This window comes from Schistocerca gregaria, chromosome X (assembly GCF_023897955.1).
Source record: "Schistocerca gregaria isolate iqSchGreg1 chromosome X, iqSchGreg1.2, whole genome shotgun sequence".
NCBI classification, from domain to species: domain Eukaryota; kingdom Metazoa; phylum Arthropoda; class Insecta; order Orthoptera; family Acrididae; genus Schistocerca; species Schistocerca gregaria.
The window spans coordinates 210,824,558-210,839,980 of NC_064931.1; the positions used below are offsets into that span (position 1 = coordinate 210,824,558).

The 15,423-nt window shown below is 39.4% G+C and overlaps 1 protein-coding gene across 3 annotated transcripts in view; it reads left to right on the top strand.

Moving 5' to 3' along the window:
- The window catches only part of LOC126299611 (uncharacterized), a 468,671-nt gene that overhangs the window by 364,206 nt on the left and 89,042 nt on the right, over positions 1-15,423 (top strand). For all 3 annotated transcript variants that reach the window (XM_049991647.1, XM_049991646.1, XM_049991645.1), the window contains 2 exons: positions 4,182-4,347; positions 6,678-6,914. In XM_049991647.1, coding sequence (XP_049847604.1) covers positions 4,182-4,347; positions 6,678-6,914 — 403 coding nt within the window. The remainder of the gene's footprint in view (positions 1-4,181; positions 4,348-6,677; positions 6,915-15,423) is intronic.

Genomic DNA, 15,423 nt, shown 5'->3' on the forward strand with positions numbered 1-15,423 from the left:
ATTCCATTATCTTCGTTTTGCTTTTGTTGATGTTCATCTTATATCCTCCTTTCAAGACACTGTCCATTCCATTCAACTGCTCTTCCAAGTTCTTTGCTGTCTCTGACAGAATTACAATGTCATCGACGAACCTCAAAGTTTTTATTTCTTCTCCATGGATATTAATAGCTACTCCAAATTTTTCTTTTGTTTCCTTTACTGCTTGCTCAATATACAGATTGAATAACATCGGGGAGAGGCTACAACCCTGTCTTACTCCCTTCCCAACCAATGCTTCCCTTTCATGTCCCTCAACTCTTATAACTGCCATCTGGTTTCTGTACAAATTGTAAATAGCCTTTCGCTCCCTGTATTTTACCCCTGCCACCTTTAGAATTTGAAAGAGTGTATTCCAGTCAACATTGTCAAAAGCTTTCTCTAAGTCTACAAATGCTAGAAACATAGGTTTGCCTTTCCTTAATCTTTCTTCTAAGATAAGTCGTAAGGTCAGTGTTGCCTCATGTGTTCCAGCGTTTCTACGGAATCCAAACTGATCTTCCCCAAGGTTGGCTTCTACTAGTTTTTCCATTCGTCTGTAAAGAAGTCGTGTTAGTATTTTGCAGCTGTGGCTTATAAACTGATTGTTCGGTAATTTTCACATCTGTCAACACCTGCTTTCTTTGGGATTGGAATTATTATATTCTTCTTGAAGTCTGAGGGTATTTCGCCTGTTTCATACATATTTCTCACCAGATGGTAGAGTTTTGTCAGGACTGGCTCTCCCAAGGCCGTCAGTAGTTCCAATGGAATGTTGTCTACTCCGGGGGCCTTGTTTCGACTCAGGTCTTTCAGTGCTCTGTCAAACTCTTCACGCAATATCATATCTCCCAGTTCACCTTCATCTACATCCTCTTCCATTTCCATAATATTGTCCTCGCCCTTGTACAAACCCTCTATATACTCCTTCCACCTTTCTGCTTTCCCTTCTTTGCTTAGAACTGGGTTTCCATCTGAGCTCTTGATGTTCATACAAGTGGTTCTCTTATCTCCAAAGGTCTCTTTAATTTTCCTGTAGGCAGTATCTATCTTACCCCTAGTGAGATAACCCTCTACATCCTTACATTTGTCCTCTAGCCATCCCTGCTTAGCCATTTTGCACTTCCTGTCGATCTCATTTTTGAGATGTTTGTATTCCTTTTTGCCTGCTTCATTTACTGCATTTTTATATTTTCTCCTTTCATCAATTAAAGTCAATATTTCTTCCGTTACCCAAGGATTTCTACTAGCCCTCATCTTTTTACCTACTTGATCCTCTGCTGCCTTCACTACTTCATCCCTCAAAGCTACCCATTCTTCTTCTACTGTATTTCTTTCCCCCATTCCTGTCAATTGTTCCCTTATGCTCTCCCTGAAACTCTTACAACCTCTGGTTCTTTCAGTTTATCCAGGTCCCATCTCCTTAATTTCCCACATTTTTGCAGTTTCTTCAGTTTTAATCTACAGGTCATAACCAATAGATTGACCACGTGGTCAGAGTCCACATCTGCCCCTGGAAATGTCTTACAATTTAAAACCTGGTTCTTAAATCTCTGTCTTACCATTATATAATCTATCTGATACCTTTTAGTATCTCCAGGGTTCTTCCATGTATACAACCTTCTTTCATGATTCTTAAACCAAGTGTTAGCTATGATTAAGTTGTGCTCCGCACAAAATTCTACCAGGCGGCTTCCTCTTTTACTTCTTAGCCCCAATCCATATTCACCTACTATGTTTCCTTCTCTCCCTTTTCCTACACTTGAATTCCAGTCACCCATGACTATTAAATTTTTGTCTCCCTTCACTATCTGAATAATTTCTTTTATTTCATCATACATTTCTTCAATTTCTTCGTCATCTGCAGAGCTAGTTGGCATATAAACTTGTACTACTGTAGTAGGTGTGGGCTTCGTATCTATCTTGGCCACAATAATGCGTTCACTATGCTGTTTGTAGTAGCTTACCCGCATTCCTATTTTCCTATTCATTATTAAACCTACTCCTGCATTACCCCTATTTGATTTTGTGTTTATAACCCTGTAGTCACCTGACCAGAAGTCTTGTTCCTCCTGCCACCGAACTTCACTAATTCCCACTATATCTAACTTTAACCTATCCATTTCCCTCTTTAAATTTTCTAACCTACCTGCCCGATTAAGGGATCTGACATTCCATGCTCCGATCTGTAGAACACCAGTTTTCTTTCTCCTGATAACGACATCCTCTTGAGTAGTCCCCGCCCGGAGATCCGAATGGGGGACTATTTTACCTCCGGAATATTTTACCCAAGAGGACGCCATTATCATTTAATCATACAGTAAAGCTGCATGCCCTCGGGAAAAATTACGGCTGTAGTTTCCCCTTGCTTTCAGCCATTCGCAGTACCAGCACAGCAAGGCCGTTTTGGTTATTGTTACAAGGCCAGATCAGTCAATCATCCAGACTGTTGCCCCTGCAAGTACTGAAAATGCTGCTGCCCCTCTTCAGGAACCACACGTTTGTCTGGCCTCTCAACAGATACCCCTCCATTGTGGTTGTACCTATGGTACGGCTATCTGTATCGCTGAGGCACGCAAGCCTCCCCACCAACAGCAAGGTCCATGGTTCATGGGGGCAGGACTCTAGTCATAGGATACTATATTTTGTTTTGTTTTTGTAAAGAAACAATGATAAGCTTATTTGAATAATGTCATTTACTGTAGCACTGACTCCACAAGTTATGGTTGTTGGAGACGTCCCTACATACTGTTGCATCTATGTATTCTAGTTGACTGATTCTATTTGTGGTTCATTGATATGTAGTTGTAGGATACTGTATTTTGTTTTGTTTTGTGAAGAAACAATGATAAGCTTATTTGAATACTATGATTTACTGTCATTTTCTGTGACATTGACTGCACAAACTATGGTTGTTGGTGATGTCAGTGTCCAATAATTCCCTCCTTGACAACTTACACAGGGCGACCATGTTGCTGCATAGTCTCCCTGACATGCTGGATCAGTATCAACTGATCGAGCTTTCCCCCAGGTTCAAATCTGATGACTTTGCAAGCCATTGCAAATGTTTGATGGCTTTTGATAGTATCTCTCGCTGTGCAATGACAGTTTTAATTTTTGCAATCCTCATTAATATTATGACCTTGTGTGCATTTCATCTGCTCTGTTCTGGCCCAGCCACCATCTGATGCATGTTACTCCTGCTAACAAAGATAAAAGGTCTGCTTTGTGACACATTCCAGATCACTGTAGTATGTCGTATATGTAATAGATATCCAAAAGAGTAGAGGAGAAGTGCAAGAAATATTAAAACAGTTGAATAAAATGGTTAACTGTTGTTGCCAAACAGTGCCAGGAGTATGATCCTGAAGTGACATAAATCCAAAGCAGCCTCTTTGTTGCTATGACGGCATAACTAAGCAGACTGCTGAAATAAAGATGTTGTCGGAAAACATTATAAGCAGGGGTAGAAGTTTCATTTTGAGGGAGGCTTGTGACTTGGCTTTCAATTTATTAATATCTTGCATATTACCTCCATTTGTGGGCTGAAAGATAAAAGGAGATATGTATTTCTCAGAATAACAGTGTGGTTGCACGAAAACAGTCATATTAAAGAGACTAGTGGGTTCCTTCAGTTAGAAAGTGTTTTAAATTTGGGCACAATGCCAACCATGTCTCACAGTTTGCTCAGAATCATGGAGGGTGATGGGGCAGGGGAGAGATTAAGGCTAGTGTAGATAGAGCCCAGTAGGGTGTTGGGGTGAAAGGGTGTGTTTAATCTCAATTCCTTACACTACAGTGCAGTGAAACAGTTGCTAGGTGGAATAATTGTAAACCTATAAGTAATATGATGTGACATTCAAGATTGTTGTTACAGGCCATAAAGGGATACTGATGTATAGTTGTTCATGAGTAAAGAAATTATCTCAGGAAATTGCTGTTCTAGAGACAAAAAAGAATGTAATCTTTCATTAGCTTATTGAAGCTAAAGATCTGAAAAAAAGTAGCTTTTTCTGCCAACTGCACATGGAATTCAAACCACAGGCTAGCTTCTTGCTCTATATTTATTGCTTGCAGAAGAAAAATTTGAAGTGTAGGGGTTAGATTTTAATATTGTCTTTTGTATGAATAATTGATGAGAATATAATATGTATGGTTCATTCTAGGCGCAGTCATTCTGTATTACAAGTGTCTCTGCCGCAAAAAGAAGAGTATGTACTGCTTCTCAGAATGACTCCATTTCAGCGTAAGCTGTATGACACATTTATGAATGAAGTTGTGAGAAAGAAAGCTGTACCCAACCCATTGAAGGCTTTTGCTGTGTGTTGTAAGGTGGGTTATCTTCCTTTATTGTAATAAAAAGGAATTCTTAATATGATGCAGTGTAGTATATCTGTACTTACTGATATGTTTGTTAAAAAATTGATACACAAATTTCAACTGTTTGTATGTTAAGTTGTTATAAACTTTAGAATCCCTCAAACTCAACATACATTCGCAAAGTATTTCTGAGAATTAGTATTTCAGCAAGGTAAAATATGACTTGATTTATTCATTTCCTGTAGAGCCTATTGTGAAGGAAAACTTCCAAGGGACAGAAATTAACACTATGAAACCCAGACCACCGCCCCCATGAGAATCATTGAAGACCCAAGAGTACCCTCAAACTATACATAATGAATTTATGCAGTCACCCATCCACACACGTGCGTGTGCTCATCTACATGCACGCGCGCGCACCCCCACACATACAGCCCCCCCCCCCCCCCCACACACACACACACAGACATACACAATGCAGACATATGCCTATTTAACTGACAGTAAGGCAGTCCCTTTTATAGAAGGGGTCCCTTGAGAAAGTTTTGTTTCACAGGTATCCTGGCCAATCAAAATGACAAACTGTTTTATTGATACAAAGTAGAATGTGCCATTATATTTTGATTATACAAGGAGAAAATAAAACAACAACAAAAAGAAAGAAGTCACATTAATTTTTATCTTCACTCCCTTCTTTTGCCTATTTGTGGTATCACTATTTTTAATCATCCTCATCATCATTACCATGATAGTTTCACCTAACCAATTATAGGTGAGCAAAGGACAATCTATTTCTACACATAAGCATCAATAAAATTTGTAATCTTGGCTGTCACAAATATTTGCCTGTTTCTTCCAAATACATTTGCAGTTTCCGATGTGGTTACTGTGGGAACTGAGAACACAGTACACCCCACCCCACCCCAAGTACATATCAGATTTTGCACCTACATTGATGTGAGGATGTGACAATATTCCTTCTTTCCTCACTTCCAAACTTGTTGTCTGCCCTCTACTCTTTCACTGGCTGCATAGAACCAACAGCTGACAGATCCTTTTCGTTCTAGTCATACCTTGCAACAAATGTCGACAACATAGCTGCATGATCGTGTAAGTATTCTAGTGGAATGTATCTAGATGTTTAACATATCCTGCAAAAATATATACTATCATTGAGCATTTTCCCAATTTAAAAGTTATTTCAATTGCACCTACAAATGGATTCAGGCAGATTGTGTATTAAATATGGTACATGTTCATAAAAAGCAAAGATACACAGTATAGTTGGCAGCATAATGAAACATTGCCAAATTCAGCTGAACCCCAGCTCTACCATACTCATTTTAGTTGCTCATTCATCCTAGTCCCCAGCCAAGCTGGAGTCACGGCTTCCCATCCAACTTTTCTGAATTCTTGACAATGAATCTACATCTACATCTGCATTTATACTCCACAAGCCACCCTACGGTGTGCGGCGGAGGGCACTTTACGTGCCACTGTCATTACCTCCCTTTCCTGATCCAGTCGCGTATGGTTCGCGGGAAGAACGACTGCCGGAAAGCCTCCGTGTGCACTTGAATCTCTCTAATTTTACATTTGTGATCTCCTCGGGATGTATAAGTAGGAGTAAGCAGTATATTCGGTACCTCATCCAGAAACGCACTCTCTTGAAACCTTGCTAAACATCTCTGTAATGCTATCACACTTACCAAATAACCCTGTGACGAAATGCGCCGCTAAGAGAATCTGCATGTGACCATTATTGCCAAAGCTTCAACTGTAAATGTAAGATGACTCCTATATTAATCTATTACACAACATACAAGCATTGATCTCAGCAGCAGTAGTTTAGTTAAAGTCTTTGTTGAATGACAAGTTTTGGAAAAATCCTAGCCTTCAAATTGGATAAATACAGTACACTACTAAACAAGTAATATACAGTCAACCTCCACCTCAGAAAAACAACCCAAACAGTTGAAACACAAAAACACAAGTTTATACAATTCAAGCAAATATCTTACACTTGTCCTTTCCATCTTAAAATAAATAATGGTATGCTGATGGGAAAGTATACTATATTATCACAAGAATGGAAGTGCTAGGAATGGAACTGAACAGCTAATGGTATGCACACGTGTGGTTACTTATAACATACTCTCCATCTGCAGTGGTGTTCATCACAGTGCTCAACACCGCAAATACATTTTTAGAATTCTTCTTACAGTCTGACAAACAACAGAAAGCTCAGTACTGTTATGTCTGACTGTTGGTTGAACTACTCTGTTCCTTGAGTTTTCTCGACATGTGTTGAATGTTTTTGAAAAGAATTTTCTTTTTTCCAGATATGGAACCATCCAGATGTTTTGTACTATTTTCTGAAAAAACGTGCTGGTGGTGAAGATGTGGATTTAGACTTAGATGAAGCAACTGCTGCAGCGGCTAATGTAGCACCTGGAACTCCCAGTAGCAACTCTGGAACTGCAACACAGCCGAGTTCTCCACGAGGACCACCAGCAAAGAGGGGACGGGTACGTGGAAATGCCAACCCTAACAGCCGTGCAAATAAACGTGATAAGAAGGTAGGTTTTTTTCTTTACCTGATAATTTTAGGTTGACAAAATCTGTAATAGTTACAGAAAACTGTGTATCGCTAAAATAATCTTGTTCATAGTGTGTATGATCCTGAGCAACGAGTACATGTAATCTAATTAAAAGCGTGCAACTGAGACTGAACAATAAATGAGAATTATTTTAAATACCAATGCAGTTGCTGATTCTCAAGGGACGAATATGTCAGCTGGAGTGAATTTTGACTGGATTTAAGGAAATACTGTTTTTCACAATTTTAAAGAACAGTCACTGTTATTGAACCAAAATTTTTTTGCTCATGTGTTTAGAAAATCTTGTAAGTTGTTTGAATGTGTGTTAACTGTAATAATCTGGCAGGAAGAAGGTGTATCAGTTTCCATAATTTGTGCTGACATTAAGTGAGAGTTACCATTAATTTATAGTTTTAATGATTTATTTACTCTGTAGCTGGAGTTGCAATCAGTTTACCGCATATGAGTTTGTGCATAGCGCCCTGTTCTACTATTTGCTAGCAGAAAGTGACTATTTATGCCTACTTTAGAGTTTAGTGTGCATGTATTACTGTTGTTGCTGTTTTTAACTTAGTTTGGGTAAATTTCAACTCAAGTATCATATAGTATATGATTTCCGATTTCGTGCAATAACTTTTTTTTAAAGAAAGGGCAGGGTGAGCAGCTAATTTGTTGGTTTTTGGACAAATGAAATTGTAATTTGGTTGCTTTCAGTCATATGTTTTAGTCATCAAAAGGAGGTAAATGTGTCACTTTGGAATTAAGAATTAGTGTAAGGGCAGTCAAATGAAAATGAGACAGATGGAAAAAATCAAGTAAACTGTTTATTGTTTCAAAAGTAATTGCCAAAACGGTTAATACATTTATCCCACTTTGAGACAAGACAGTCAGTCTTTTCATTGAAAAATGTTTGCGGTTGCCTAATGTCTTTCGTCAGGGCTCAAAAATTATGGAAATCACTTGGGGAGAGATTGGGATTGTATGGAGGATGTGGAAGTGCTTCCCAGTGAAACTTCTACAGCTTAGATGAAACAGCCTTGGCAACAAGCGGGTAGCATTACCATGCAACAGAAAATTGCTCTGTCAACATTCCTTGGCCATTGTACTCCATGATGCACTTCAATTTTTCGCAGTTCCACATCCTGCTGTGTGGCACCGTGCTCCTGGAAATCAGTGAACAGCACTCCCTCACAGAACAGACAATGTTGAGAAGGTCAGATGTCACTGAGAAATAGCAGCCAAACAGGATATACTCATTTCGTTACCCCTTCTATCATTGCTACAGAGGGTGCTGCCATCAGAAATCACTGACAGCAGATGGTGGAAGCAATTCAGCTCATGTTGGGCATCAGTCGTGGTACTACTGGTGCCAGCTGTTGTTTGTTCTGTGCAAATATGTGTGCATGTGACGTACTGTGTTCTCCATACATAGCACAAATGTGGGCATGAATTTCACTTCCTGAGTGACCTTTCATAGTCAAAAACCACACTACATCTCACTGTTTCTCTTTCCTGGCCTCCACAGTGAAGTCAGATGCTGACCTCATGTTGTCTAACTGACAAATGGCACAGCAGTGAATGTTGGTGCTGTTCCTTCCTAATTCCCAACAGAGGGCACTCCTATATACACACCTGCCTGCACTACCAATGAAGGCACTGTGCTTGTTATATTGTTCGTCATGTTTTCATTTGACTGCCCCTTATACTTCACCTGTCACCACTGTGGCTAAAATGTACAGTTCTTTTTTTGTGCTGATCAGTTTTCAAAGTGCCACCAAGTTCTCACAGTTAACATTTTCCATAAAAAATAAATGCAGTTCTGAGCTCTGGCCCTGTTAGGCCAGTTGGGCTCATCCTCTGCCTGTGGCATCATTGGATGTGGTATGGAGGCACATGTGGCAGCACACTGTTCTCCCAGTCATCGTCGGGTTTCTTGACCTTGGAACCACAATTAATCGGTACAGTAGCTCCTCATCTAACCTCATAAGGCTGAGTGCACCCAATACCAGTCCTCCCACTGAGGAAAAATCCCTGGTGGTACCGGGAATTGAACAGGTGTTCCCTGTGTATCAGTCAGCCTCGCTGACCACTCATCTACGGAGGTGGACTGACATTTTCTATGATCTTCCTAAATCGGATTGGTGAATTTATGGATTGGTTCCTGTCAAAAGAGGACATATCCCATTTTATTCTCCATCATTGGCCAGTCTGAGTTTGTGCTTAGTCTCTTGATGTTGGGACTTTAAACTCTGCGTTCTTACCCTGGTAGAAGTCTGTCATTAATGTATTGTGGAGTGTTTCTTTGATTTAACTGAAAGAACTGACTCTTGTGTACCAACAACTGAAGGAAACCTTCATTGACATTTATCATGTGTTCAGTGGTGAAGCCTGTGCTGTAGAATTGGAGTACTAAGTGTTATACTGATATCCTGTTATTAATGTGTGTTGACCCGCACTTCAATTTTATATTGTCAATCTGCAGCTGGCAGTATTAAAAAAAGAGTTGTTTGGTCTGTATTCGTCATTGTTCCACATTTTTCGATCCATAGTTTTTTATGTAATGTGCTATAAGCTTAACTCCTCCATTTATATTCAGTTGTTACTATTTTCATGATATTTTACTTAATAAGAAATTGTACTTACATGAATTGTGGCTTTAATAGGTCTTAAATCGTATGCAACTAGTAAATTTATTGTGAAAAAAGTTATAAAAGTTGTTGGAAAGCATTTCTTGTTATGTTAATGAAGTTTTTATTTTCATTGCACAGGTTTGTTGATAGGACTTCTTTGCATATTATTCATGAGAAAAGTATTATGCATTATGAATAATGTATTTTAAAACTGTTAGTAATGTATGTTAAGCAGCACTGGTATGTTAAATGTAAAACTGTATGGGTGTGTAGATTATTCTGTGAAATTTTGGATGAACTGCCAAATGTATTTAAAATGCTTCCCGATGTTTCAGTGCAGAATCTTCTGCCTAATTTCATGTGAATACTGGCAAAAATACACTGAACTTGCCTTTATAAGACCCTGCTGGCATTTGCATTTGTACTCAGTTGGCTCTGTGCATGTGCTGCTTGAACACATGCGCTTTTGCTGCATATCAGTGTGTTGCATTGTGCAACATCTGTGGTGAAAGCTCACTTAATCAATATCAGATTAATCATCTTCACTGCATAAAATTGCAGGAGGATGCCTGCTATACAGAGCATGAAGTTTTAATGTGACAGGGTTACATGAGGAATAAAACTGGAAGCCTCCATCTCAGTTGATAAGGGACTGAGAGTGTCCTATTTCCATTGATTCATTGATGACGGAGCTATGAAAGTGTGACGTATGAGGCACAATTTTTGTCTCATTCTATATTATATTGAATGATTTGTAGAAACACAGTGTTCGATGAAAGCAGACCTGATGGCTTGGAGGAGACAGGTTTGCCATTTGTGTTCCATGATGTGATCACTAACAGTGCACATCATTTTTCTTGTATAAGATTTGCTGCACTCACATGAAATCGTATAAAAACTTGACTTCAGCAACTTGTCTTTGATAGATTCCAAAAACGCCCAATTTTTGGTGGAGGATGGGAAATTACTTCAAACGTTTTTGGATTTGGAAGGTGACCATTAACAGTCATCAAGTAATGTATAAAATATATGTTTGACCATCAGCTGCTTTTTTTTTAAAGAACCACTTTCAGTCACAGACCATCTTCACAGATTCTATTCAAAGATAAAAAAAATACATGAAGTATACAGGAAATTTTACAAATTTTTTTCCAAGGAAGTGTAAAATATACCTCAGTACTTACAGTGTTGAAACAGTTTAAGCCAAAACATCACATCTGCCATTACTTAAATAATGGTCATGTCGCAGTATACCACACACGACTTTTAAAGGCAAACATACCAATAATGTGTGCAAACAGAGCAGTACTGAAGAGATCATCAGAGAGATAAGTGTTACAACTGTGCAAAATATTGAGGAGTTGGTCAAAGATCTTCAGAAAGTATTTTCATCATATGGTACAAAAATATCTTGACAAGTTTCATGATGAATAAAGGGGACTGGAGTATCTTTGGTGAACATCTTTGGTATAGCTTCACACGTAAAAAGAGAAAAGAAGCTGCTATCCCCAAAATGTAGAATAACATCACTTTTTCAATATAGGGTAGAAATCATTATAAAACCCTAATGTTAAACAGTAGCATAATCATTGCGTATACTTGATGAAATGTAGATAATCAAATGTCAATTTTATCATAAACATACTGAAAATAATATCCATAACATAAAAAAACCAAAATAGTGTGTTAAGAAATAGTTTGAAATATTACCCAGCATTCATATACATCTAAGCTACAGTAGTGAACGATTAAGGTAAAATATTGACTACATTTAGAGGAAAATGTCATATGTAAGTAAAGTTTAGTTAACATGCTTAATTAGAAGCCCAGTATATAAGTAATACTAATACCATAAAGAAGGGGAGGAGGGTAAATAACCACAGCATAACCAATCATAACCTTAACCACAAATAGTGGTAGTGATGAGTAACTTTCTTTGCCAAAGTAAAACTTCAGTTAAAAAGCATTATAGGCACAGCCACTAAGGGTGTATTTTGAGAGGTAAATAGAAAAAACTTTTCATCTAATCCAGGAAAGTGATTACTAAACTAAATATGTACTTGCATGTCTAGAGACAAAAAAAACATTAAGAAGAATGTAGACCTCAGGCTACAGATGACTTACTTCAGTTCATGAAAGTTATGCATATAATATCATTTGACAATAACAGTTTTAATTAAGAAGGAAACGTATGACCCATTGCTCATTTAAATGAGAACTACATCTCAGAGTAAGAATATACTTCACACAAAAGGCAACATATTGAGCGGAAGTCCATGTAAAATATAATAAAAGTTAAAAATAGAATCATTTGATGTTTAACATACTAAATGTAAAGCAACAGGGGAGAAATTATAACCATTTTATAAAATATGATCTAATCAAATAGAAGATACTGTAAATTTGTACCTTTAATGGAACATTGGCTCATAGGACCATGAGTTATAACTCCTGGAATAGCTGAATACAATTCAATGGATTCACAGTGAAATCTAACTTCTTCTGGAAAATGTTACAGTGAAAGCAAGAAATTAATTCTATACTACTTTTTAACACCGGAGACCTACACTATGTGATCAAAAGTATCTGGACACCTGGCTGAAAATAACTTAAAAGTTGTTGGCCCCATCCATCGGTAATGATAGAATTCAATATGGTGTGGGCCCACCCTTTGTCTTGATGACAGCTTCCACTCTTGCGCGCATACGTTCAATCAGGTGCTGGCAGGTTTCGTGGGGAATGGCAGCCCATTTTTCTTAGAGTGCTGCACTGAGGAGAGGTACCGACGTCGGTTGGTCAGGCCTGGCACGAAGTCGGCATTCCAAAACATCTCAAAGGTGTTCTGTAGGATTCAGGTCAGAACTTTGTGCAGGCCCGTCCATTACAGGGACGTTATTGCTGTGTAACCACTCTGCCACAGGCCGTGCATTCTGAACAGATGCTCGATCATGTTGAAAGATGCAGTCACCATCCCCAAATTGCTGTTCAACAGTGGGAAGCAAGGAGGTGCTTAAAACATCAATGTTGGCCTGTGCTGTGATAGTGCCACACAAAACAACAAGGGGTGCAAGCCACCTCCATGAAAAACACGACCACACCGTAACACCACTGCCCCCTATTTTACTGTTGGCACAGCACACACTGGCAGAGGATGTTCACTGGGCATTCGCCATACCCACACCCTGCCACTGGATCGCCACATAGTGTACCGTGATTCACTCTACACAACGTTTTTCCACTGTTCAGTCGCCCAATGTTTACGCTCCTTACACCAAGCGAGGCATTGTTTGGCATTTACCGGCATGATGTGTGGCTTATGAGCAACCGCTCGACCATGAAATTCAACTGTCATAGTACTTGCAGTGGATCCTGATGCAGTTTGAAATTCCTGTGTGATGGTCTGGATACGTCTGCCTATTACACATTATGACCCTCTTCAACTGTCGGTGGTCTCTATCAGTCAATAGACGAGGTCGGCCCTTACACTTTTGTGCTGTATGTGTCCCTTCACATTTCCACTTGACTATCACATCAGAAACAGTGGACCTAGAGATGTTTAGGAGTGTGGAAATCTCATGCACACATGTATGACACAAGTGATGTCCAATAACCTGACCACATTTGAAGTCAATGAGTTCTGCGGAGCACCCCATTCTGCTCTCTCACAATGTCTAATGACTACTGAGGTCACTGATATGGAGTACCTGGGAGTAGGATGCAGCACAATGCACCTGATATCAAAAATGTATGTTTTTGGAGGTGTCCGGATACTTTTTATCACATAGTGTTGTAATGATATTAATGAGGTACACACATGCAAGTATATGTAATAAACTACAAGGAGGAAGGTGAGGTGTTGTATTTATGTCATTACGAAAACAGCAAAGGAGTAGACAGAGAACATTAATAGTGAGCCTGACAGAAAAGACTGTATTTGATGTAACATTGTATTATAAATTGTGTATTATAAGGAGGTATGACAACCCCCCACCCCTTTCTCTACTTTGAAACATGGTGTCCTCTGAAGGTGATCCCTTAGTTAGAGGGACTTGCTTTAAGCAAGCATGCCTATCAGCTGACTTCAATCCAAAAAAGGTGCAGCTCTAACACCAACTACTACAGGAATTTTTCCATGAGTGATCCCAGCACCACCCATTACACTGTCAACTATAAGCTTTGCCAGCCTCCCCTTCACATACTTATTGAGTTGCAGGCCATGCCTAGTGAAACTCGATCTAGTGATAGACTTGCGTAACTGGGACCACTGAAATGTGACCCATGCCTTCTGCCATCAGTGCCCTCTCCAGCCCCATGTTAATGCACCTAAGAGCTGCATGAAGATGAGGCTGATCATGACGCTGAAAGAGTTGCACAAAATGCACATTAGTGCCATGAGTTTAAGTAGCTATCTTTAACAGGTCACCACCTACATAATATTCCCCATCCCTATCAAGACTATTCCCTGATCCACCCACTGTAACTACCTGATCCTCTTTCGTAAAATTCTTACATAACTCCCCTATGCTGTCAGTCACCTGAGCCAATGCTGCACTAGGCTTCGCAATGCTGGTGGCCTGGTACTCACTCCCCAACACTTCCTGCAACTGCTGGCCCACACCTCTACTATGTGAACTACCTAGCAGCAGAAACTTCTTCCTCCTGTTACACTTTGCAACTGACCTAGGCCTCCTTACTGCTGAATACTGTTGCAGGTTTCCTTCACCTACAGCTACAAGAGACTCCTATCCTCACAGTGCTGACAGTTGGTCAAATCTATTGCATATACACAAAGTACAACTGTCTTAATACCTCCTCCTCCTAGCCGCCTTCTTGCCAACTGCTATTTCCCATTCCCCAGCACCCATCACCCTCCTCAACCTATCTAGTTCCTTCTTTGCATATTGTAACTACACCTGAAGAGCACAGTTCTTATGCTCCTGCTCCTCTACCAACTTACTTCCACTACAGATTCTGCAGTCCCAGGAGAGGATATCGCTAGAATGCCTACTGGTTTCTCCATTACATTCTCCCCAATGAAAATACTTCAAATAAATCCTACATCCAAAATGTTGGTGTTTGTGAGATCGGCCAAATACAGCTTAGAGCTACATTGGACAGACATTTATAGGATTCTGTTATTGAGGCAAATCTTATGTATGACAAACAACATACATTGTTCAGATGTGCGTCATGGACCACCAGTGGTGTAATTGCCTCCTCCAAGCCAGCAGATCTCCTATTAATGAACACTATTTCTGCTGGTCATTGAGTGAAATACAATGGAAAAAAAAGTGCCCCATACGCCAAATTTTTGGAGCTCCATCATAAATTAATTAGTGAAAATATGACTGTCTCAGTCCCTTGTTAATTGGGATGGTGGCTTTCAGTTAAGAGTCTACACAGAATCCTGTCACAGAAAAACTTCATGCTCTGTGTAGCTGACATCCTTCTGCGATTTTATCACGTGAGGATGATTAATCTGTTACTGACGAAGTTAGATTTCACCACGAGGGCATGCAACACAGCGCACTGACAGCAGCAGAAGGACTGTGCTCAAGCAGTGCATGCACAGTCACAACTGAGTACACCACTTCACACATGTGCCAGGAGGATCTTAAATAGGTGAGCTTAGCATAGTTTTGCAAGTATTCACCTGAAGATGGCCAGAAGACTGTGTGCCAAAGTATCGTGGCAATGAGTCACAGACATTTGGTAATTCACACAAAATTTCATAGAACAAGCATTAGAATACTTCCTCACAAACTGACATTATCATCTGATGGTGTCAATAATCTCAGTGAATTTTTTCACGACTGTAACTAGTAGAATGAACACACATTACAAACGAGAATTTTATC